At 44.7% G+C, this 24,027-nt stretch overlaps 1 protein-coding gene across 1 annotated transcript; it reads left to right on the top strand.

The window, feature by feature from the left end:
* The first annotated feature begins 1,434 nt into the window (after positions 1-1,434).
* On the top strand, positions 1,435-23,562 carry SNRPB (small nuclear ribonucleoprotein polypeptides B and B1). The gene is made up of 7 exons (XM_033963680.1): positions 1,435-1,591; positions 12,263-12,414; positions 13,779-13,890; positions 18,841-18,993; positions 20,884-21,025; positions 21,960-22,085; positions 23,349-23,562. The coding sequence occupies exons 1-7, from the start codon at positions 1,589-1,591 to the stop codon at positions 23,384-23,386; spliced, it is 726 nt and encodes a 241-aa protein (XP_033819571.1). The 5' UTR covers positions 1,435-1,588; the 3' UTR covers positions 23,387-23,562.
* Positions 23,563-24,027: the final 465 nt, after the last annotated feature.

The raw sequence follows: 24,027 nt of genomic DNA, 5'->3' as shown, positions 1-24,027 counted from the left end.
TAGAATACTGTGCCTGATATGGCCACAGAGGGCTATGTCAGAGGCAAAACTAGAGGGGGACAATCAACAACATGCTTCCTTCGAGAACTAACAATCTGGGTGAATTGGCCTTGCCACAAATGTTCCAGAGTTTCTTTATCCAAATAAAAAAGAAATTCTGAAACATTTGTTGAAATTAACCTCCTTGTATTTTTTGTATCTAGTGCTCTGCTGTTTGCTTTGCTCTGCAGAGCAGATCTCCTGCCTCTTGATCCCTAAGAAACCACGCTTACTGCAAAACCGTGCCCAGCTGACTTCCCTAACAAGCAAGTTCTGTATGCTTTAAATTTGCAATAAGTTCCTGCCTGGCAAGGATAAGTTTACTTGATCAGCTATCCATGTGTGGCATTGATCTTGTATACTAGGGGCTGCTGAAAAGTTCTCAGCCCATTGAGAGCTATACACTTAGTCCAGTGATTTTCTGTTGTTTTTTTCATTCTGTATTTTTCTGACACAATGAAAAAAGTGAAAAATCACTGGACTAGGTGTATAGCTCTAGAATAGATGGAGGCTGCCTCAGCTTTGTTGGTTGGGCTGAGAACTTTTCAGCAACCCCTCGTAGTTCATCTTACCTTCTTAGGAGCTGACGAAAAGCTGCAGCCTGAACCTAATTTAGGAAAAAAACATGTTGTATCCTTTAAGATGTTATTTTTTTTTTCTTTTCTATTCTACATAATGCATGGAAAAGGCCCTTTTAGGGTTACCATATGGCTCCAGAAAAGGAAGGATGGATTGAGACATCCGGGTTTTATTTCCTGTGGTTTCAATGGAAGTAAAATCTGGATGTCTCAATCCGTCCTCCTTTTTTTTCTGGAGTCATATGGTAACCTTATTCCAGGGGTGTCAAAGTCCATCCCTCCTCCAGGGCTGCAATCCAGTCGGGTTTTCAGGATTTCACCAATGAACATGCATGAGATCTATTAGCATACAATGAAAGCAGTGCATGCAAAGAGATCTCATGCATATTCATTGGGGAAATCCTGAAACCCCGACAGGAGACTTTGACACCCCTGCCCTATACAAACCAAGCAATGCACCCATTTCGTGTTGTTTTGCATTGGCTCTAGCACCCCCTGTTGACACAGCAGAACACTTGTCAGCGGGCCTAGTGATCTCCATGGAAACGTTGGGCAGAGGCTGGCCAACCTGCCTGAATAGAAACTTCCCGGAGTTTTCTCAATACACCATTTCACTCAATAAAAATACAAAGACTTGTCTTAAACAAAAACAAAAAGGATCCTCCCTGAGGTACTTCCGGTGTGACCCGCTATTGCCTCCCTACGGAAACATGTTCTGTGTTTACAACGAGCGTATTTCTCTGTTTTCTAAGCGTACAGTTTGCACTAAAACCATCCTCTTACGTGTAAGATTACACGACAGGGATAAACGACAAATCAGCGGCGCGAAACGGAACATTAGGGCGTCGGGCTTCCGGTTGACGCTCCTTCACTTCCGTCATAAGTAGCCTTCGAGCGGAGCAGCGTCCGTGGGGCAATTTTTGGTTCGTCGGTAGAATCGGTCGGTGAGCTGAGCCATCCGAACCGCAGCCATGGTAAGCCGTGCCGAGCCGGGGTCGTGAGACCGGAGCGAAGCCGCGGGGGCAGCCATTTCCGCGGCAGCAAAGTTCCCGGAGCTGCCAGGCCTCGCGAGGAGGGAGGCGGCAGTTAATGGGAAGGCTCTGGGCCCAGATGCGGAAAATGGGGGGTTGGGGACCTGCTTGGGATGCTACATTGTTGTCTTTGGTTACTTTTTTTTCCCCCCTTTTGGTCTGGGCCAGTGGTAGGCAATTCCAGTCCTCGAGAGCCGGAGCCAGGTCAGGTTTTCAGGATATCCAATGATCCACAGTGAAAACAATCCTCCGATGAAAACGAAAACAAAAAACTGTGGATACAGATGTTCTGGAGATAATTTATTATAGACTGACGTATAAAAACATGAAAATTCAATGAAAAAAGTACAATGATAAAAAAATACAGGATATCCACAATAAATATGCATGAGATAGATTTGCATCTCAAGGAGGCAGTGCATGCAAATCCATCTCATACATATTCATTGTGGAGATCCTGAAAACCTGACCTGGCTCTGGCTCTCGAGGACCGGAATTGCCTACCCCTGGTCTGGGCTGCCGGAACACGGGTTTAATGGAGGCTCCCTGCTAAGGAGACTGGGTTGGTGGCCTTGTTACGCAGCTCATGGAGCGAGATTTTAGGAAAGTCTTGGATTCTGGCAACCCTGTTTTGGTACGTTAGGGCAGTGGTTCCCAACCCTGTCCTGGAGGTTCAGCAGCCAGTCAGGTTTTTAGGATAGCCCTAATGAATATTCATGGAGCAGATTTGCATGCCTGTCACCTCCATTATACGCAGATCTCTCGCATGCATATTCATTAAGGTTATCCAGGACAGGGTTGTGAACCACTGCGCTAGGGGACCTGCTGCATTGATTCCAACTGGCCAAAAGTCTCCCTCTTCTCTCAGTTCCATCCCTCAAGCTTATAAACACAATGAGATCGAGTGTTTTTACAGTGACTGCTCCCTCCCTTTGGAATTCCATTCCTAATTATTTACGTGTAGAATCGGCTCTAAATCAATTTAAAACAAAGTTTTAAACATTCTTTGTCGATGCCTTTGAAATCTAACTGCCCTTGTAAGGGCAAAAACACGTTGCCTCCCACCGCAGCAACCCTTCCCAGTGTAGTATTTTTCTTAATTGTTCTCTCTTTCACTATAATATTGTAGTTCCAACCTTTTTCCTTATGTTCCTCCTTGGTTAAAGCGTCCTTAGATGTATTAACTTCCCTTAAAGATGTCTATCAATTTTAAATATGTATTGTAGTCAATATATTTTTATTAATATTGTACACCGCCTAGAAGTGTGAAATTTTTAATAAACTTGAACGGGGTAACTGGAACCTTGGTAATATAATGCAGAGCAAAATCAGGCCATGTTGGCCCCCTACTTGCACTGGAAAAGAAAATATACAAAGTTCATTATCCTCTCGGAGAGTAGTGCTAAATCCCTGTCTGCTACCAGCCCCTCTGAAAACAGCCCAAAACCTTAGAAAAAATACACGACACTGTAGCAAATCGGTCCTACTAAACCGACATTCACATCCAGAACCCAAACACTAATGAGATTGCCCATTTTTCCCAAAGACTCCATGGTTTGTTATCTGCGATTTCATGGTTCGGAAATCATACTACCGCAAATAATGAGAATGGACTGCATTTGATAGCGTTGGCAGCTGTTTGGAAAGAGAGAAGAAATATAGAGTAGCAATAATAATTTATGTTCATTCTGTCAGCACACTGAGTTTTGGGGTGGTGAATTATAAGATGCATTCGTTAATTTTCTGTATGTGTCCACAAGTGATAATACTAACATTTATGTGGCTCTCTGTGTATTAAAAGCAGTTGCCCACACCTGAGATGATGCATAGTCTTAGTGCAGGAATCTGTAACAGTCCAAAAGGAGGTGTATCGCTGTTAGGTTCCAGCAGTTCATGTTGTGCCTCAAAACCGTAGAAAGAAGAGGAAAAGAGAGCTGGCATGGTTAAAAGATGAAGTGAAAGAGGCTATTGGAGCCAAAAAAAGATCCTTTAAAGAATGGAAAGGATCTGAATGAAAAAAAATAAGAAGAACCACAAGCACTGGCAAGTTAGATGCAAAGCATTGATAAAGAAAGCTAAGAGAGAATATGAAGAGAAACTTGCTAAAGAGGCAAAAACTCATAACAATTTTTTTTAGGTACATCAGAAGCAGAAAACCTGTGAGGGAATCCATGGGCCCATTGGATGATCAAGGGGCGCTCAGGGAGGATAAGGCCATAGCAGAGAGACTGAATAAATTATTTGCTTCGGTCTTTATGGAAGAAGAAATGAGATCCACCTGAACCTGAAATGGTTTTCAAGGGTGATGATGCAGAGGAACTGAAAGAAATCTCTGAATCTGGAAGATGTACTAAGCCAAATAGACAGGTTAAAAAGTGACAAATTGCCTGGACCGGAGGGTATAAATCCCAGGGTACTAAAAGAACTCAAACATGAAATCGCTGACCTGCTATTAGTGATCTGTAACCTCTTGCTAAAATCTGTAGTACCTGAAGGTTGGAAGGTGGCCAATGTTATGCCGATTTTTTTTTAAAAAGGGTTTCGGGGAGATCTGGTAAATTACAGAACAGTAAACCTGACTTTGGTGCTGGGCAAAATAAATGGTGGAAACGATTATAAAAAATAAAATTGTGGAACACGTAGACAAACGTAATTTAATGAGGCAGAGTCAGCATGGGTTCAATTTCCTTGACTTCATTGAGGGTGTGAATAAATGTGAATAAAGATGAGCCCTGTTGATTGTAGTGTATCTAGATTTTCAGAAAGCTTTTGACAAAGTTCCTTATGAGAGGCTCCTGAGAAAATCAGTCATGGGATAGGTGGCAAAGTTCAGTTGTGGATTAGGAATTGGTTATTGAATAGAAAACAAGAGGGTTAGGGTTAAACGATCGTTTTATCAAAGGAGGAGAGTAAACAGTGGAGTGCCGCAGGGATCTGTATTAGGACCGGTGCTATTTAACTTATTTATTAAATGATCTGGAAATTGGAATGACGAGTGAGGTGATTAAATTTGCAGATGACACTAAACTGTTCAAAGTTGTTAAAACGCATGGAGATTGTGAAAAATTGCAGGCAAACCTTAGGAAATTGGAAGACTGGGCGTCTAAGTGGCAGAAGTAATGCACAGTGGGAAGAATAACCCAAATCACAGTTACCAGATGCTAGGGTCCAAGAAAAAGATCAGAGTGTCATTTTTAGACAATACAATAAAACCTTCTACCCAATGTGGCGGCGGCCAAAAAAAGCAAACAAGATGCTAGGAATTATTTTAAAAAAGGGATGCATAACAAGATTAAGAATGTTATAATGCCTCAGTATTGCTCCATGGTCTGACCTCACCTGGAGTATTGTGTTCAATTCTGGTCTCCTTATCTCAAGAAAAATATAGCGTCATTAGAAAAGGTTCAAAGAAGAGCAACCAAGATGATAAAGAGGATAGAACTCATGTCGTATGAGGAAAGATTAAAAAGGTTAGGGCCCTTCAGCTTGGAAAAGAGATGGCTTAGGGGAGATATGATTGAAGTCTACAAAATCCTGAGTGGAGTAGAACGGGTACAAGTGGATTGATATTTCACTCCGTTAAAAATTACAAAGACCAGGGGACACTCGAAGTTACAGTAGGAAATATTTTTTTAATTCTGAGAATAGTTAAGCTCTGGAACAAATTGCCAGAGGTTGTGGTAAGAGCAGATAGTGTAGCTGGTTTTATGAAAGGTTTGGACAATTTCCTGGAGGAAAAGTCCATAGTCTGTTATTGAGACGGATGGTGGGGAAGCCACTGCTTGCCCTGGATTGGTAGCATGGAATGTTGCTACTCCTTGGGTTTTGGCCAAGTATTAGTTACTTGGCTTGGCCACCATGAGAACGGTCTACTGGGTTTGATGGACCATTGGTCTGACCCAATAAAGCTATTCTTATGTTCCTGCATGAAGTACTTGTAATTCACTCTCTGGACGCTTGGGTCCATATCTGGATGCAGAGCTTGACCGTGAGGTGAAAGCAAAAAAGCACGGCTAGGTGAATTTGCGCATCGCGTGCATGCATATAATGAGAACGGACTATAAGTCTTCTCTGTTGTATCTTTCAACATTTTCTACTGACAACAAAGCTCTGGTTAATGACTGTGTATGCTGCTGTCTGTGTAGACTGTGTCTGTCTTGCAGACCTCATAAAATAGTGCAGGGGTGGATAACTTGCAGCCCACAACTCGTATCTGAATACCTAACTATGATCACATGTAAAAAAAAAACCACAGGCAGACCTATACCAAATACAGAATAAGTGATTACAAACTAGAAATAGCAAAAGGTAGACAAATTGAACGGAAATCCCCAAGAAGGCAGACTTTGCATGTAACATAATACCGGTGAAATAGGAACAAATACTTTCCCATTGCACTGTGCAAAATAGATATAAGATATCAGAGATTACTACTACTATTTATCATTTCTATAGCTCCGAAAGGCTTACAGTCTAATTTGGACAGATAGTTGGGGAGTTTCTTGCAAAGAAAATCAGACTTCACAAAAAAAGAATGAGAAGGGGGAAAGAAAAAATAATCAGCATTTAAAGAAATGTGACCAGACTAAGACCAGAACCTGAGAATAGCTTTCATTATTGACCTTTCTGTACATAAAGCACAGTTACTTACCGTAACAGGTGTTATCCAGGGACAGCAGGCAGATATTCTTAACGCATGGGTGACGTCACCGACGGAGCCCCAGTACGGACACTTTTAACTAGAAAGTTCTAGTTGGCCGCACCGCGCGTGCCTTCCCGCCCGACGGAGGAGTGCGTGGTCCCCAGTTAAGATAAGCCAGCTAAGAAGCCAACCCGGGGAGGTGGGTGGGACGTAAGAATATCTGCCTGCTGTCCCTGGATAACACCTGTTACGGTAAGTAACTGTGCTTTATCCCAGGACAAGCAGGCAGCATATTCTTAACGCATGGGTGACCTCCAAGCTAACAGAGAGGGAGGAGGGATGGTTGGCCATTAGGAAAATAAATTTTGCAACACAGATTGGCCGAAGTGTCTATCCCGTCTGGAGAAGGCATCCAAACAGTAGTGGGTAGTGAACGTGTGAACTGAGGACCAAGTGGCAGCCTTGCAGATCTCCTCGATGGGCGTGGAGCGGAGGAAAGCCACAGAAGCAGCCATAGCTCTGACCTTGTGGGCCGTGACAGCACCTTCCAGTGAGAGACCGGCCCGAGCATAACAGAACGCAATGCAGGCAGCAAGCCAGTTGGAAAGCGTCCGTTTAGAAACAGGACGACCTAGACGGTTAGGGTCGAAGGACAGAAAGAGCTGAGGGGACGAGCGGTGAGCCCTGGTACGGTCAAGGTAGTATGCAAGGGCACGCTTACAGTCCAGCGTGTGTAACGCCTGTTCCCCAGGATGAGAATGGGGCTTCGGGAAAAAGACAGGCAAGACAATGGACTGGTTGAGGTGGAAGTCCGAGACCACCTTGGGAAGAAATCTAGGATGGGTACGCAGAACCACCTTGTCATGGTGAAAAACCGTGAAAGGTGGGTCTGCAACCAGTGCATGCAGCTCACTAACCCTCCTGGCAGAGGTGATGGCAATGAGGAAAAGCACCTTCCACGTAAGAAATTTGAGAGAATTTGTGGCAAGAGGTTCAAAAGGAGGTTTCATGAGGGCGGATAAAACCACATTCAGGTCCCAGACGACTGGAGGAGGCTTCAGAGGTGGTTTGACATTGAAGAGGCCTCTCATGAACCGGTAAACCAGTGGATGAGCCGTGAGAGGTTTTCCGAGGATAGGCTCATGGAACGCAGTGATGGCACTGAGGTGGACTCTGATTGAGGTAGACTTGAGGCCAGGGTCGGACAGAGAGAGCAAATAGTCCAGTACAGTTTCCACCGCCAATGAGGTGGGGTCGTGGTGATGTAGTAGACACCAAGAGGAGAACCGGGTCCACTTCTGATGGTAACATTGGAGGGTAGCTGGTTTCCTGGAGGCATCCAAAATACGACGGACAGGCTGAGACAGATTTTCTGGAGAGGTCAGCCCGAGAGAAACCAGGCTGTCAGGTGGAGCGAGGACAAATTGGGATGCAGTAGAGACTGATGCTGCTGTGTAAGTAGAGTAGGAAACACAGGAAGAGGAATGGGTTCTCTGGAGCTGAGCTGGAGCAGGAGGGAGAACCAGTGTTGGCGAGGCCACCGAGGGGCGATGAGAATCATGGTGGCTCTGTCCCTGCGGAGTTTGAATAACGTCCGCAACATCAGAGGTAGCGAAGGAAAGGCATAGAGGAACCGATCCGTCCAGTCGAGCAGGAATGCATCCGGGGCCAGACGATGAGGGGAGAAGAGTCTGGAACAGAAATGGGGCAGCTGATGGTTGTGAGGAGCTGCAGAGAGGTCCACCTGAGGAGTGCCCCACCGAGCGAAGATGGAGCGGAGTGTGGGAGGATCCAGAGTCCACTCGTGAGGTTGAAGGATGCGGCTGAGATTGTCGGCCAGGGAGTTCTGTTCGCCCTGGATATAGACAGCCTTGAGGAAGAGACTGTGGGCCGTGGCCCAGGACCAGATGCGGATGGCCTCCTGACAGAGGAGGGGAGATCCGGTGCCGCCTTGCTTGTTTATGTAGTACATGGCGACTTGGTTGTCTGTGCACAGGAGCAGAACCTGAGGGTAGAGAAGGTGCTGGAAGGCCTTGAGAGCATAGAACATGGCTCTGAGTTCCAGGAAATTGATGTGATGTTGACATTCCTGAGGGGTCCAGAGTCCCTGGGTACGAAGGTCTCCCATGTGAGCTCCCCATGCATAGGGGGAGGCATCTGTGGTTATGATCATAGAGTGAGGGGGTAGATGAAAGAGTAGACCCCTGGAAAGATTGGAGGAGTTCAACCACCATTGAAGAGATAGCTGAAGAGACGATGTCACAGAGATGGGATGCGAAAGAGGATCTGTGGTCTGTGACCATTGGTTGGCTAGAGTCCACTGAGGTGTCCTGAGGTGGAGTCGCGCCAGAGGAAGTACATGGACCGTCGATGCCATGTGGCCCAGGAGGACCATCATCTGCTGAGCTGGAATGGAGTGATGAAGGAGTACCTGACGGCAGAGGTGGAGCAGAGTCCGTTGGCGGTCGGAGGGGAGAAACGCCCTCATCAGAGTGGTGTCGAGAACTGCACCAATGAACTGAAGTCGCTGTGTGGGAAGTAGGTGCGACTTGGGGTAGTTGATCTCGAACCCCAGGAAATGGAGGAAAGAGATGGTGTGTTGAGTGGCTTGTAGCACAAGCGGAGACGTAGGTGCTTTCACCAACCAATCGTCCAAGTAGGGGAACACCTGGAGGTTGTGAGACCTGAGGGAGGCTGCCACCACAATAAGGAACTTGGTGAACACCCTGGGTGATGATGCGAGGCCAAAGGGTAGCACTTTGTACTGATAGTGATGGTGCTGTATCTGAAACCGTAGGTAGCGGCGTGAAGTCGGATTGATTGGGATGTGAGTGTAGGCCTCTTTGAGGTCTAGGGAACATAGCCAGTCGTGTTGAGAGAGAAGAGGGTAAAGCGTGGCAAGGGAGAGCATTCTGAATTTTTCCTTGACCAGACACTTGTTGAGGTCCCGGAGATCGAGGATGGGACGGAGGTCTCCTGTCTTTTTGGGAACCATGAAGTAGCGGGAGTAGAATCCCTGACCCTTTTGGTCTGAGGGTACCTCTTCGATGGCATTGAGAAGAAGGAGGGATTGGACCTCCCTCAGGAGGAGGAGGGATTGGGAGGAGTGAGAAGCAGACTCTATGGGAGGATTGTCTGGTGGAAGAGTCTGGAAGTTGAGAGAGTAGCTGTGGCGAATGATGTTGAGGACCCACTGGTCTGATGTGATGACCTCCCAACGGCTGAGGAAAAATTGTAGGTGTCCTCCGATAGGCTGAGGAAGAGGCAACGATGGTGGGAGACTGGCTATGCCCTGGAGAAAAGAGTCAAAAGGGCTGAGATGGTTTTGACGGAGGGAGAGGCTTGGCAGGTTGGTGAGACTGGGAGCGAGCCTGAGGTTGATGCTGCTGACGAGGTTGGCGAGGCTGCTGTTGTGGCAGGTTGAGAGGTCTGGCTGAGAACCTGCATTGGTAGGAGGACTGCTGTCTGTAGGGGCGAGCAGGCGGAGCCTTCTTTTTAGGTTTCACCAGAGTATCCCACCTGGTCTCGTGAGCCGAGAGTTTCTGAGTTGTGGAGCCCAGAGACTCCCCGAAGAGTTCATCACCAATACAAGGTGCGTTCGCCAGGCGGTCTTGATGGTTGATGTCGATCAGAAACTCTCAGCCAGGCCAGACGCCGCATGGCAACAACCATGGCAGATGCTCGAGAGGTCAGCTCAAAGGAGTCATAAATGGAGCAAACCATGAATTTCCATAGTTGAAGTAGGCTGGAAATTTGTTGTTGAAAAAGGGGGACCTTACGCTCAGAGATATATTTTTGCAAGGATGAAAGTTGTTGCACCAAATGCTTCATGTAGAAGGAGAAGTGAAAGGTGTAATTATTAGCCCTGTTGGCAAGCATTGCATTTTGATAAAGTCGCTTGCCAAATTTATCCATAGTTTTGCCCTCTCTGCCAGGAGGGGTGGAGGCATAAACACTGGAGCCTTGGGTCTTCTTTAAAGTGGATTCGACTAGAAGAGATTCATGGGGTAGTTGAGGTTTGTCGAACCCCGGGATCGGAATGACCCTGTACAAACTATCCAGTTTTCGAGGGGCTCCCGGTACAGTGAGAGGATTTTCCTAATTTTTGTAAAAAGTTTCCCGTAAGATGTTGTGGACGGGTAACTTAAGGAATTCTTTGGGGGGTTGTTCAAAGTCTAGGGCATCGAGAAAGGCCTGGGACTTTTTAGAGTCGGACTCTAATGGGATAGAAAGAGCTGCCGACATTTCCCGAAGAAATTTGGTGAATGAGGATTGTTCAGGTTTGGAACTGGTATCGACCATCAAGGGTTCCTCGTCCGTTGACGAAGCCTCATCCTCGGTACCGGGTGGGGATTCTTCCCACAAGTCCGGGTCCCTGACGTCGGGGTGTGCAGGACGGGACGGTGGTGTGGATGGCTCAGTGTGGCGAGTCTTAGAGAGAGACTTGCCAGAGCGCATTGAGACGGTACCAGGGGAGGAAGAGCGGTGCCGGTCCCGGTCTCGGTGTCGTTCTTGATGTCGGGGAGGGTCGGCATCAGAGCGTGGTTGCACGGGAGGATTGAGTGGTTCGGCTGCGAGCACCGGCATGGATGTGTTCAATGGTACCGATGGGGTCGACACCGGTGGTATGGTGCGAGGCTCGGGCCGGTCCGGTACCGGAAGGAGTGGGGACAACATTGCTGGCAACAGGTGTTGGAGTTGCTGCTGTAGTTGCTCCTGCAATTGGCTTTGGAGTATGGCCGCAATGCGGTCGTCCAGAGGAGGAACCGGTACCGCTTTTTTCTTTTTCGGTACCATAGGTGCCACTCCATGTCCCGGCGATGAGGAGGCCGATGACGAGGCACTCACCGAAATTGGGGCGGAGCGTTTGCGGGGTCGGCGTGATGCCGGGAGGACCGGAGTCGCCGCTGTGGCAGGAGGGCGCTCAAGGGAAGTGGAAGGCTTCTTAGCCGGCTTACCTGGTGCCAGCGACCCCGAGGAAGGATCAGGCGTCGTCGAAGTTGTCGGTGCCGACTTTTGTGGTGCTGTCGACGGCGCGGCAGATTCCATGGCAGATCCGGTACCGAAAAGGATATTCTGCTGGATCTGCCTATTTTTTAATGTGCGTTTTTTAAGAGTAGCACAGCGGGTGCAGGTGTCAGCCCGATGCTCTGGACCCAAGCACTGTAGACACCAGTTGTGTGGGTCAGTGAGAGAGATCGGGCGTGCACACCGCTGGCACTTCTTAAAGCCCGGCTGAGGGGGCATGAAGGGAAACACGGCCTCCGCAAAATCAAAACCGGAGGCCTGTATGGTGGCAACAGGCCCCGCCGGGGCCGGCCTAAAAAATAAGGGAAAAACAAAAGCAAAGTTTTTTTTTTTTTTTTTTTTAAACGAAAAAGGAACCCGAAGGGAAAAAGAGCAAAAAAGTGGAGAATTTCGCGAGCGGGAAGGCAAAAAGTAGATTTTTCAACGGCCGTTGAAAACACATGAGTCTTCGCTCCGCGGAAACGAAGAAACTGGGGACCACGCACTCCTCCGTCGGGCGGGAAGGCACTCGCGCATGCGCGGTGCGGCCAACTAGAACTTTCTAGTTAAGTGTCCATACCGGGGCTCCGTCGGTGACATCACCCATGCGTTAAGAATATGCTGCCTGCTTGTCCTGGGATAATATTATTTTTCTGTTATTTCTTCTGTAATCTTATCTTTATTTTTTTTTTCTGTCTGCCATTAAGTGAATTTTGGCAACCCATGTAATATTATGTCTCGTCACTAACATTATCTGACATGGTAGGATTGCTTGACTCTCATCCTGTAATGATGGTGAGAGATTACAGGCCCTGAGGGGGGCTTGTTTGGGATTGCTGAGGGATATTGTGTGCTGGGGAGTGGGATGAAAACGTTTGATGCCCCATTCACAGAAGGGATAGCCAGACCATGCACGTCCCCCTTTTAAGTTTAATGATTAATGTCTTTATTATTTTTGTACCTAGACGGTGGGAAAGAGCAGTAAGATGCTCCAACACATCGACTATAGGATGCGCTGTATCCTGCAGGATGGTCGGATCTTCATTGGGACCTTCAAGGCTTTCGATAAACATATGAACCTCATTTTGTGTGACTGTGATGAGTTCAGGAAGATCAAGTGAGTCCTTTTTCTGTGGGGTGGAGTTTCTGTTTAGTTTATTATTTGTTGACTTATCCCGCCTTTACCATTCATGAATCCAGGCGGTTTACAGTACTTAAAAACAAAAATAAAAATGAAAGGAATGCCAATAGGAAAGAGGACAACACAAATTATCCATCCATTCATCCTTTCAGCAGCAAAATCAAACTCACATAAAAACATCCATTGTTCCCATCATTAAAAATATTGTTGTCTTCAGAGGAAGCCCAGTGACCAGCATCAAACTTATTTGTAAAGCCAGTGTAGAAAGATATGTTTTAATAAGGTCTTAATAACGTGCAAAAGATTTTTCATCTCTTAATATTTCCTGGAAGAGTATTTTACTATAAAGGAGCCAGGAAATAGAAAGCAGAATTTCTAGTTGTTTCAATATATGCCTGCATAGGGTTAGGAAGACTCAATCGATCGAAGAGAATGTGACGGTGTATATAAAACAGTATGAGCTGACAAGTAGTGGAAATCATGTATAAAGTGCATGAAATGTAAGAATAAGCACTTTAAACCTAATTTTTTTTAAAGAAATGGCAACCAGTGTAATCGCATAAAGTGTTATATGCTCAAATTTGGATGCTCTCCATCAGTGTTCTTCAACCGCCGGTCCACGGTGCGATCGATGCGGCGTTATCTTCGAGCCAGCTCCCTCTTCCTCACTGATTCAGTGCACAAATCCACGGGCAGTGGCTCCTACAGGCATCCTACGCCTGAACTGGAAGCCTTCTCTTTGACGTTGCAACGACAGAGGGAAGGCTTCCAGATGAGGCAAGGGACGTGCAAGGTGCAATTAGTACTGTTATGGGGGCGGGGTCTGGGGTGGAGATTGGGTAGAGATGGGCGGGGTCTGGCCCACGACTTAGCCCAGTGTTCTTCAGCTGCCAGTCCACGGACTGATGCCGGTCCACAGAATAATTCTTTTATTTCTGCCGGTCCATAGGTGTAAAAAAGTTGAAAAACACTGCTTTACATAATAATCTAATTGCACTATTCTGTAATGTTTGTAATCGTTTTGATTTACATTGTAGAGCACATTTTAATATTATAGCTTAATATGATAAAATCTCTTTCAGGAATGATTCTTTAAATTCTTTTCTGCAAATTTCAAATCCTTTTTCCACCACAAAGTGTATTTGTTAACTTTTTGAATTTTCTTCTGCTGTCATTACATTATCAAATGTTGACTTTGATACAGTGGTTGACACTAGATTTCTGCATTTTATTTTCTCATTGTTTTGCCTTCGTTTTGGGGGGAAAAGACTTGCGACTTATTTACAAACATTTGCTAAAATGCTGCAGAACAACAGTAAGCTTTTAATCTAATTTTTTAGGCCTAAGAACACAAAACAGCCAGAGCGGGAAGAGAAGAGAGTCCTGGGGTTGGTGTTGCTCAGAGGAGAGAACTTGGTTTCCATGACTGTTGAAGGACCACCTCCCAAAGATGTAAGTGATGGTGGTGGGGTCAGGAATCATACTTCTTGAGTGGTGTTTAATAGGTATGGAAATAAGGGTTTATAAGTACATTGTATGGTTTAGTTTTTTGTTACATTAACTTCAGAGGAGGAGCAGTTCAGACTTTAATAAATAAGCCTGCCTAGCTTTTGAGTGGTATTTTTTTCTATCGGGTGAGTGAAAAGATGGAATTATCTATGCATTAAGTTATCTGTGTATGTCAGGAAATTGTAGCTTGGGGAAACACACTTTTCTTTTGGGTGGGGGGGAGAGATATCTCTGAACTAGGAATCAGACATGTCTTACAAGGGTTCCTTACAAATATCTTTCTTAGTACAGTAAAACCTAGGTTTGCGAGCATAATTTGTTCCAGAAGCATGCTTGTAATCCAAAGTACTCGTATATCAAAGCGAATTTCCCATTAGGAAATAATGGAAATTCAAGACGATTCGTTCCACAACCCAAAAACTTTAATACAAGTACGTATATTATTTTGTATTGCAAGACCTCGCTCGTTTAAGACAAGTCACTACACTCTTGTGGTGTCGGAGAGAGAAGAACCAGTGGCTCAGTTGTGGTGATGTGACGCTTGTATACTGTATGTACTCGTATTGCAAGGCTTTGCTCGTTTAGAACAGTCGCTACACTCTTGCAGGGTCAGAGAGAGAAGAACCAGCGGCTCAGCTGTGATGTGACGCTTGTATACTGTATGTACTCGTATTGTAAGGCTTTGCTCGTTTAGAACAGTCGCTACACTCTTGCAGGGTCAGAGAGAGAAGAACCAGCGGCTCAGCTGTGATGTGACGCTTGTATACTGTATGTACTCGTATTGTAAGGCTTTGCTCGTTTAGAACAGTCGCTACACTCTTGCAGGGTCAGAGAGAGAAGAACCAGCGGCTCAGCTGTGATGTGACGCGTGCACACTATATTTACTCGTATTGCAAGGCTTTGCTCGTTTAGAACAGTCGCTACACTCTTGCAGGGTCAGAGAGAGAAGAACCAGCGGCTCAGCTGTGATGTGACGCGTGCACACTATATTTACTCGTATTGCAAGGCTTTGCTCGTTTAGAACAGTCGCTACACTCTTGCAGGGTCAGAGAGAGAAGAACCAGCGGCTCAGCTGTGATGTGACGCGTGCACACTATATTTACTCGTATTGCAAGGCTTTGCTCGTTTAGAACAGTCGCTACACTCTTGCAGGGTCAGAGAGAGAAGAACCAGCGGCTCAGCTGTGATGTGACGCGTGCACATTATATTTACTCGTATTGCAAGGCTTTGCTCGTTTAGAACAGTCGCTACACTCTTGCAGGGTCAGAGAGAGAAGAACCAGCGGCTCAGCTGTAATGTGACGAATGTACACTATATTTACTCGTATTGCAAGGCTTTGCTCGTTTAGAACAGTCGCTACACTCTTGCAGGGTCAGAGAGAGAAGAACCAGCGGCTCAGCTGTGATGTGACGCATGCACACTATATTTACTCGTATTGCAAGGCTATGCTCGTTTAGAACAGTCGCTACACTCTTGCAGGGTCAGAGAGAGAAGAACCAGCGGCTCAGCTGTGATGATGTGACGACGCGTGTATACTGTGTGTACTTGCATTGCAAGACATTGCTTGTATATCAAGTTAAAATATAATGAAATGTTTTGCCTGTCTTGCAATCCAAGGTTTTACTGTCCTTGTCAATGTTGCAGTAATCAAAGAGACTTAACAACAATGATTGAACCAGAAGTTTAAAAAGGTGTGAAAGGTGCCATTGGGCAAAGAGGCTCTTGCAGGTTGTAAACAGAATGTAAGATTTTTGAAATTCAATATGCCTCATCTTTTATAACAGAGCAGTCCCTCTCCCCATTCGCTTTTCTTTGCTCAGCTTTAATTAGTTGTAGTGCCTCTTGTTCCTATTCTTTTTTTTTTCCCCTCTTCTCTCTATATTGTAACAATTGTACACTGCATCGAAATTGCCTAACTATTACAAAACACTGCTGTTAAATTAATCTATCATGGAAAAAAATTTGATCATGTTGTTCCTCTCCTCCGTAAAGCATATTGGCTACCTGTCGCTCATCGTCTCTCCTATAAAATACTCCTCCTCACTTTTAAAACAAAAAACTCTAACCAACCGGCGTTCATAGATAAACTTTTGATCCCTTACTCATCATCGAGGGCCCTCCGATCAAATAATCAAAATTTATTCTCTCTACCGTCAATACGGGAATTGTTTTACGATACTACTCACAAATCCATCTTTTCAGTGACCGCCCCCTCTCTGTGGAATGCCCTTCCACTAGATATTCGATTAGAGAACTCACTTGGAAAATTTAAAACCAAACTTAAAACTTTCCTCTGTAAAGATGCTTTTACTCTTTAGCATCAGCCTCTGCCTCTTAATTCCCTGATTCATGTGTAGCTTTGAAACATCTTATACTTCTTTTGAAGTGATTCCCCTCCTAATGTCTTTACCACTTCCCACTTACCGTCCTTTTTTATTAATTTCACTTCGATGTATTTTAAACAACCTCTCCCTCCTCTATTTTCCTTTCGTTTCATGTATGTTAATCTGAATTTGTCCAGTATTTTTAATATTTGATAAATTTTATTGTTTTTATTTACCTATTTTAATTGTTTCCTATAATCTTTTATAATGTACACTGTCTAGACATGTATTTTGATAGACAGTATATAAAAAATAAACTTGAAACTTGAAATGCAGTATATCGAACAATAATAAAACTTGGAAACTTTTATAGGGAGCTGGTGTGACCTCTGGTTCCTGGTATTTCTTTGGATCTAGCAGCTGAAGCAGACAGGTGGCCTGATGCATCAGTTAGGATCTGTGGGCTTAGATTCATGGCACAGTGGTTAAAGCTACAGCCTCAGCACCCTGAGGTTGTGGGTTCAAACCCATTCTGTTCCTTGTGACCCTGGTCAAGTCACTTACCGTATTTTCACACATATAACGCGTGCGCTATACAAGATTTTACAAACTGCGGAATAACCATGTGCATAATATCCGTGAGCGCGTTATACATTTTTTTTTACATTGCTGATACATTCGGCGACACCCATACGGCAGAGACGGCATTTGCCACCCCGATAATGGCGCCCCTGCCGTATGGGTAATTTCGGCCCTTCCCAGTCCCCGCCGGTGGAGCTGTGGACGCTTCCTGGACCCCTCGACGCCATGTTGGAACAAAGAATATGTATCCCGGGTCTTTGTTAATCCTTCTACTGGTTTGGTTAGTGGGCCCCTATTCGCCCGGTCGAACTCAAATTGGGGTGGCGGGAGCATGCGCGGTATACACATAACAAAATTTTTTAACATAAATGTCTTGTTCCCGCGTGCTATACGCGTCAGCGCGTTATACACATATGCGCGTTATATGCGTGAAAAGACGGTAATTCCCCATTGCCCCAGGTACATTAGATAGATTGTGCGCCTGCCGGGACAGACAAGAAAAAATGCTTGAGTACCTGAATAAATTCATGTAAACCGTTTTGAGTTCCCTTGGGAGAACGGTATAGAAAATTGAATAAATAAATAAAGACAGAGCCTGGGGAATGCTGCAGAAAACAATCTTTTTAACCCTTTCAGGACCATAAGGATCGTAGGCCAATTTTTGTGGTTTTGACAACATTTTTATGGTAAAAAGGGCTTGCAGATGCCAAAAAATTGATTTTTTTTTGTGAAATATCATTATTTTTTTCTTAAAAAATCACACTTCTGGCTTATGGACAGTGTGGCAAGTGAATCTTCTCGTCAATCTGGCAACGACGCTAATGAATGAATGTCGGAACCAGTTTGTTTACATAAAGGCAGTATCATATGGAATCCGTACATATCAAATTTAGAACTGTAGACTATCCCAATCAAAATTTATAGGATTTTAAAGTTATGGGACAAATATGTCCCTTGGTCCTGAAAGGGTTAAGGACTGATATCTATCCCACCTTGGGAATAGACTACTAGAGGGCTAGGATTTGCTGAGGTTGTTTCAAAGCCCAGGGTTGTTTAAATCTTGTGGTGCTGCATCTAGTCTCCCCACCCCAGTTTTTTTGTGGGGTTGCTGGTTGGCGCACCTACTGTTCTCCTCTCTCTTTTTTTGAAGGGGGGAGGCACAAGTAAGCTCATGAGTGCCAGCCAATTGTTTTTGGAAGAGGAAAAGAAAAATCTTCAGTGCAGCATCTTCCCAGACTGCCTCCTGGTTCATAGACAACGGCGCGAAAGACAAAAGCGCGCAGCGCAGATGTGTGCGCCGCACAAAATTAGTTTTTAGGGGCTCCGATGGGGGGTTTTGTTGGGGAACCCCCCCAGTTTACTTAATAGACATAGTGCCGGCGTTATGGGGGGTTTGGGGGGTTGTAACCCTCCACATTTTACTGTAAACTGAACTTTTCCCCTAAAAACAGGGAAAAAGTGAAGTTTTCAGTAAAATGTGGGGGGTTACAACCCCCCACAACGCGGCGCGATGTCTATTAAGTAAAGTGGGGGGGGTTCCCCCCCACGCCCCCCCGTCAGAGCCCTAAAAACAGTAATTTAGAACGGTAATTTAGCCTCCGCGCTGCGCTCAATTGTCTGGGCGCGCCTTTGTCCCGGCGCACTTTTGACCTGACACCCTGCCTCCTTCCTATGGTGCCAACTCAGATTGCAACTCGGGGCATGTAAACACTTCCCATCTTTCCTTCCACTTGTTGCCATTATGTCTGGGGGAGAAGAAGGTATACTCCGTCTGAATACTCTTTGCTAACTCCTGAATACTCCTTGCTAACTCCTGAATACTCCTTCTGCTTTTACAGTGGAATAAATGTGAAAAATCATGGATAGAAAGGGGAACTTATTGCAGAGAAGGAAGTAAAACACTTAATTCATGATTTTTCTTCTATTCTCTTTCACATAGTGGTTTTATTCATGGGGAATAGATCTAAAATGTTTTCATTGTTTGCAGACTGGTATAGCCCGTGTGCCGCTGGCTGGAGCGGCAGGAGGACCTGGAGTTGGTAGAGCAGCTGGGAGAGGAGTGCCAGCTGGTGCACCAATGCCTCAAGCCCCAGCAGGTCTTGCTGGCCCAGTCCGAGGAATTGGAGGACCATCCCAGCAGGTGAACAACCTTCTTTTACCTCGTCTGAGAATACTTTGATATGAACATAAGAATTGGTATACTGGGTTAGTCCAAAGGTCCATCTTGCCCAGTATTCTCTTTGTAATGGTGACTAATGCAGGTCATGAGTATCCTATAGGAGCCCAAGAAATATAAAAATTCTCCAGATCTACTTTAATAGTATATGAACTTTGCCTCCAGCATTTTGTCAAAACCTTTTTAAACATATACAGTTGAGAGGAGGCAAGGATGTAGCAAAATCATTTCTATGGCTAACTGAATATCTCTGTAATTTAAAAACAATGGTGTGTCCTGGGGCTATTTTGCTATTTTGTAAAGTACTCGTGACCTGGATTGGCTATCGTGAAGACGGGTACCAGGTTATATGGACCAACCAGTAAAGCTATTATGTTCTTATGATACTGATGTAAGTGGCTTAATTTTTAGGGCTATGCTTTGGGTGAAACATTTTAGTTTTGTTTGGCTTCATTCTCCCATATTTTGGCTCATTTCACACATTTGTTTTAATGGAGGTTACTTCAGAAGCTTTATTTGCAATTTCCCTGTAGAAATCCCAGCATTTGTAAGTGGATGTCCATAAAACAAAGAGATTACAAGGAGGCGTGTTGGGAGTGTGGTTTTGTGGGTTAATTTTGTTCACTGGAAGTTTCTATATCGCTACTAATGACTGGGGAGTCAGTTCATAGCAGTTTGCATGAGCTTCAGTAATGGTGTTACAATACATAAGCTATGATATGAGCTTTAGTATTGGTGTTACAATACAGAGTTACAGTAATTCTAGTAACATAGTAAATGACGACAGATAAAGATCTAAATGGTCCATCCAGTCTGCCCATTAGTTATTCTTAGAAATACATGACTAAATTAACTTGTCTCTTCTTTGATATTTCTGGGCCATAAACTAAAGTCCACCTGGTATTATTCTAAGGAAATTGACCCAATAACTCCACAGTAGAAAAATATGACTGAAACAAGACTGTGGAATTGATGTTCCAGAGATGGACTTTATTATTAATACAACATAAACATATAGGACCCAATCCACTAAAAATGTGGGACCCAACATGGTCCGTATTTAGACAGGGGTCCCCATGGTCCATAAAAGAAAAACTTGTGGATTATCTATAGTCTGTGTGCTGTATAAACTCCACGCAAATAAGTAGCTCGTGAAAAGCCACCACACACGTTTGTTTGTAAAATGGCTGCTTCCCCACTGCACTTGCTGGCAATTACCGTATCCAAAATGCTTGTTTATCAAAGCGAGTTTCCCCATAGGAAATAATGGAAACTCGCTTTGATACGTTGCCCCCCCCCCCCCCCCCCGGCCGCTTCTTACTGTCATCTGGGCACCGACATGTCCTGTGCATTGGTGCCTGTACCCGAAGATCGGCTTCCTCTTCTTGCTGGGCCTTGAGCATCTGCGCATGCTCAAGGCCTGCGAGTTCATGTTCTCTCCAAGAAAACACTCGCAAACCGGTGCACTCATAAACCGTGGTACCACTGTAATTTTAAAAAGATTTGGGGGCCATTGACAAATTATTGTAATGATTAGACATCATTTTCCACTGACAGTATATTTATACATAGGGGGAGGGGGATGGTATAAAGTTCTATTAAAGGTTTAATCAATAGATAAGAATACAATATTTATATGATATTTTTGTGGGAAGGGTGGGTGGGGAGGGAATAAATTTATATATTTACGATGACAATAGAAATAAATTCAAGTGATGTGTAAAAGTTTAAAATGATGTAATATTGTGTACTTCATGTAAGATGAAAAAATGAATAAAGAATTTGAGTAGCATCTCTCCTCTTCAACCTGAGCAAAATTGACTGGCTGGCTTCCTCTGCTTTCGTAACCCACAGGTGATGACACCTCAAGGACGTGGAACCGTTTCTGCTGCTGCGGCTGCAGCCACTGCCAGCATTGCTGGAGCTCCCACACAGTATGCTCCAAGTAGCAGAGGTGGACCTCCCCCTCCTATGGGGCGAGGAGCTCTGCCTCCAGGTAAGGCACAGCTTTGCAGACATATATTAGTCTTGTATAGAGAGATTTGGGCAGCCAGTTGTCTCTTAGCTGGATCACTGATGAGCAAATCATGTCTGAACCTAATGAAGAATTGGTTCTAAGCAGGATTACACTGAGGTCTGGCTCTATTTATTTATTTGTGAGATCAGGCTAGGATTTTTGGTGAAGGAAAATCCTGGGACTTTTTTTTTTTTTTAAACCTTGGCTTACCGCAGTGGTTCTCGGACTGGTTTTAAGACCTTGGATGGGGGTCCCAGAACCAGGGCTGCTCTCCCTCCCTCGGGAACAGTGGCAGCAACATGGAGACGTAAATCAGTGGATATTCACTGATCCTGCCCTCGTCTTCTATGTGCTTCCTTTAGACTCAAAACCAGGGCAGTGGGGTCTGTGAGCAGAACACACAAGGCACTGGGCTGACTGGTCACAACATTTGCTGTTTTTCATGCTTTGGATGTGTAGGGGAAAGAGGAAGTGATGAAGAGGGGAAAAGTGATTTTAAGTCTGCTGCTTAGTTAGCTAGGGTCACAAATTTTTTTTTTTCAGTGTTAGAAATAAGTTGCATAAGTCTTTGACATGGAAGTCATGTCTATCAAAGTTGGCAATTTGCCATCTAAAAGGCCCAGTATGGTCCCTAAACCAGGTAATTCTCACAGGGCAAGTAGCAGTGTATGTTTTAAAGGTGAAGTGCGAACTATTCTGTTCGGTGACAAGTTCTGCAACTTCTTAGTTATTTCTCAAAAATAGGACATGTTTTGATTACTATGTCATTTTCAAAGCAGCAATGCCAAGTGCTGTTGTAGCTTGATAGTAACATATTTGTACATATTTTACATGAGGTACTTGCTTCTACTGTTGTCTTACAGTTATTATATGGGTTCTCTCCCCCCTCCCCCAATGCTTTAATTCACTTAAGGAATGATGGGTCCACCTCCTGGTATGAGGCCACCTATGGGCCCACCTATGGGAATGCCCCCAGGCCGAGGTGCACCAATGGGAATGCCTCCTCCAGGCATGAGACCACCCCCACCTGGCATGAGAGGTAAGCAGAACATGGGCTCCTGAGGGAAGTAGTGTGAATACCAGATTGGATTGGAATATGGTAAACATAAACTAGCAAGGTGTTTTGGGCTGGTGGGCTATCTTTGCTGAGACAGGACTGTTTTTTTGCTTGGCAGCTGTACAGCCTCCACACCATGCTGAGTTCCAAAGCACAGTAGAATAAAACCCAAGCCATATGGCAGGCCCAGCTGGTGGGATTTTGTTTAGGCAGGATCTAATCTTTTCCTTGCAAGCTCCCCCACTTTTTTCTGTGTAGTAGTAGTAGCTTGTAAGTGATCTTTTAGGTCAAATAGAAACATAGAATATGACGGCAGAAAAGGGCCAATGGCCCAACAAGTCTGCCCACTTGAGAACCCTCCCTCCAACTAGTCTGCCCACTCAAGGACCCTTCCTCCCTGGAGTATCTATCGATTGAGCATAACTCTGTAGTACTCCCACCTGTTTGTCCCATCGACTCTTGAAGTTGAGCACGCTACTGGCCTCGACGACCTGGCGGGGAAGATCATTCCATCGATCAATCACCCGTTCGGTGAAGAAGTATTTCCTGGTGTCACCATGAAATCTTCCCCCCTTAAGTTTTAGTGGATGCCCTCTTGTCGCTGTGGGATCCTTTAGAAAAAAAGTTTCCTCCTCCACTTTGATGTGGCCCATGATGTATTTAAATGTTTCTATCATGTCCCCCCCCTTTCTCTGCGCTCTTCAAGAGAATATAAGCGCAGTTTGATCAGGCGTTCTTCATATGGGATGTCTTTAAGTCCTGAGACCATCCTAGTGGCCATTCTCTGTATCGACTCCATTCTCTTCACATCCTTTTGATAATGTGGCCTCCAAAACTGGACACAGTACTCCAGGTGAGGTCTCACCATGGATCTGTATAACGGTATTATGACTTCCGGCTTTCGGTTGAGAAAACATTTTTCTACCCTACCTTTTTAAGAGAGGAAAAAACCCATTGTCTGCCTGGACAGTTAACAATTGTGGTCTTTACAATGTAACATTCCTTTTAAAATAACATTTGGAATAACCCACCTTCGAGTATATGTGAATGTAATACTCCTATATCCAAATATTTAGTTACTGGCCATGATTAATTTATTATCTATCCTCTTAAACTGGTTTGAATGTGACTAATAGATGCTATTAAAGATGTTAGCTATGTGTCCTGCCAGAGAACTTTATTTTGTATTAAAGCTATTAGTGACATTGTGAAACTTTTTTACATATTTTTTTTTTCCCCCCTTAGGTCCTCTTCCTCCTGGCATGCGGCCGCCCAGACCTTAAAGTTGCTTCTTGTTCTGTTTCTGCCTAAAAATATTGTGCTCCCTAATGGGAGAAAGTGAATTGAAGTAGCTTTTCCACATGTGCTGTATGGCATCCTTAAGTCAATTTTGTTTGTGTATATTTTTATTTAGTACCTGTACAAATTTGCAATTTTTAATAAATTTCTGAAAATGCCATTTTTTTTTATTGTCTAGGCTCTAGAGCACCTGTAAACATGGAAAAAGTCATCACAGCTGTCTCTACTGCTTATTGGCTCAGCCTTTTTGCTGAAATGAGCCTTCCTTTGTATAAAATGCACGGAGGGCCAAATTCTCTAAGCCAGGGGTGCCCAATGTCGGTCCTTGAGGGCCGCAATCCAGTCGGGTTTTCAGGATTTCCCCAATGAATATGCATGAGATCTATTAGCATACAATGAAAGCAGTGCATGCAAATAGACCTCATGTATATTCATTGGGGAAATCCTGAAAATCCGACTGGACTGCGGCCCTCGAGGACCGACATTGGACACCCCTGCTCTAAGCTCTGACACCATGGTAAAAACAAAATACTGTTGTGGGAGCAATTTTTGTTTTATTGACAATTCTCAGCCCAATAGCTTCAAATTTTATATACATGCCATTTGTGCGGAGAATTGCTGGTAA

Source organism: Geotrypetes seraphini, chromosome 11, assembly GCF_902459505.1.
Source record: "Geotrypetes seraphini chromosome 11, aGeoSer1.1, whole genome shotgun sequence".
NCBI classification, from domain to species: domain Eukaryota; kingdom Metazoa; phylum Chordata; class Amphibia; order Gymnophiona; family Dermophiidae; genus Geotrypetes; species Geotrypetes seraphini.
Note: the sequence above shows the minus strand (reverse complement) of the source record. Positions and strands in the feature narration are given on the sequence as shown.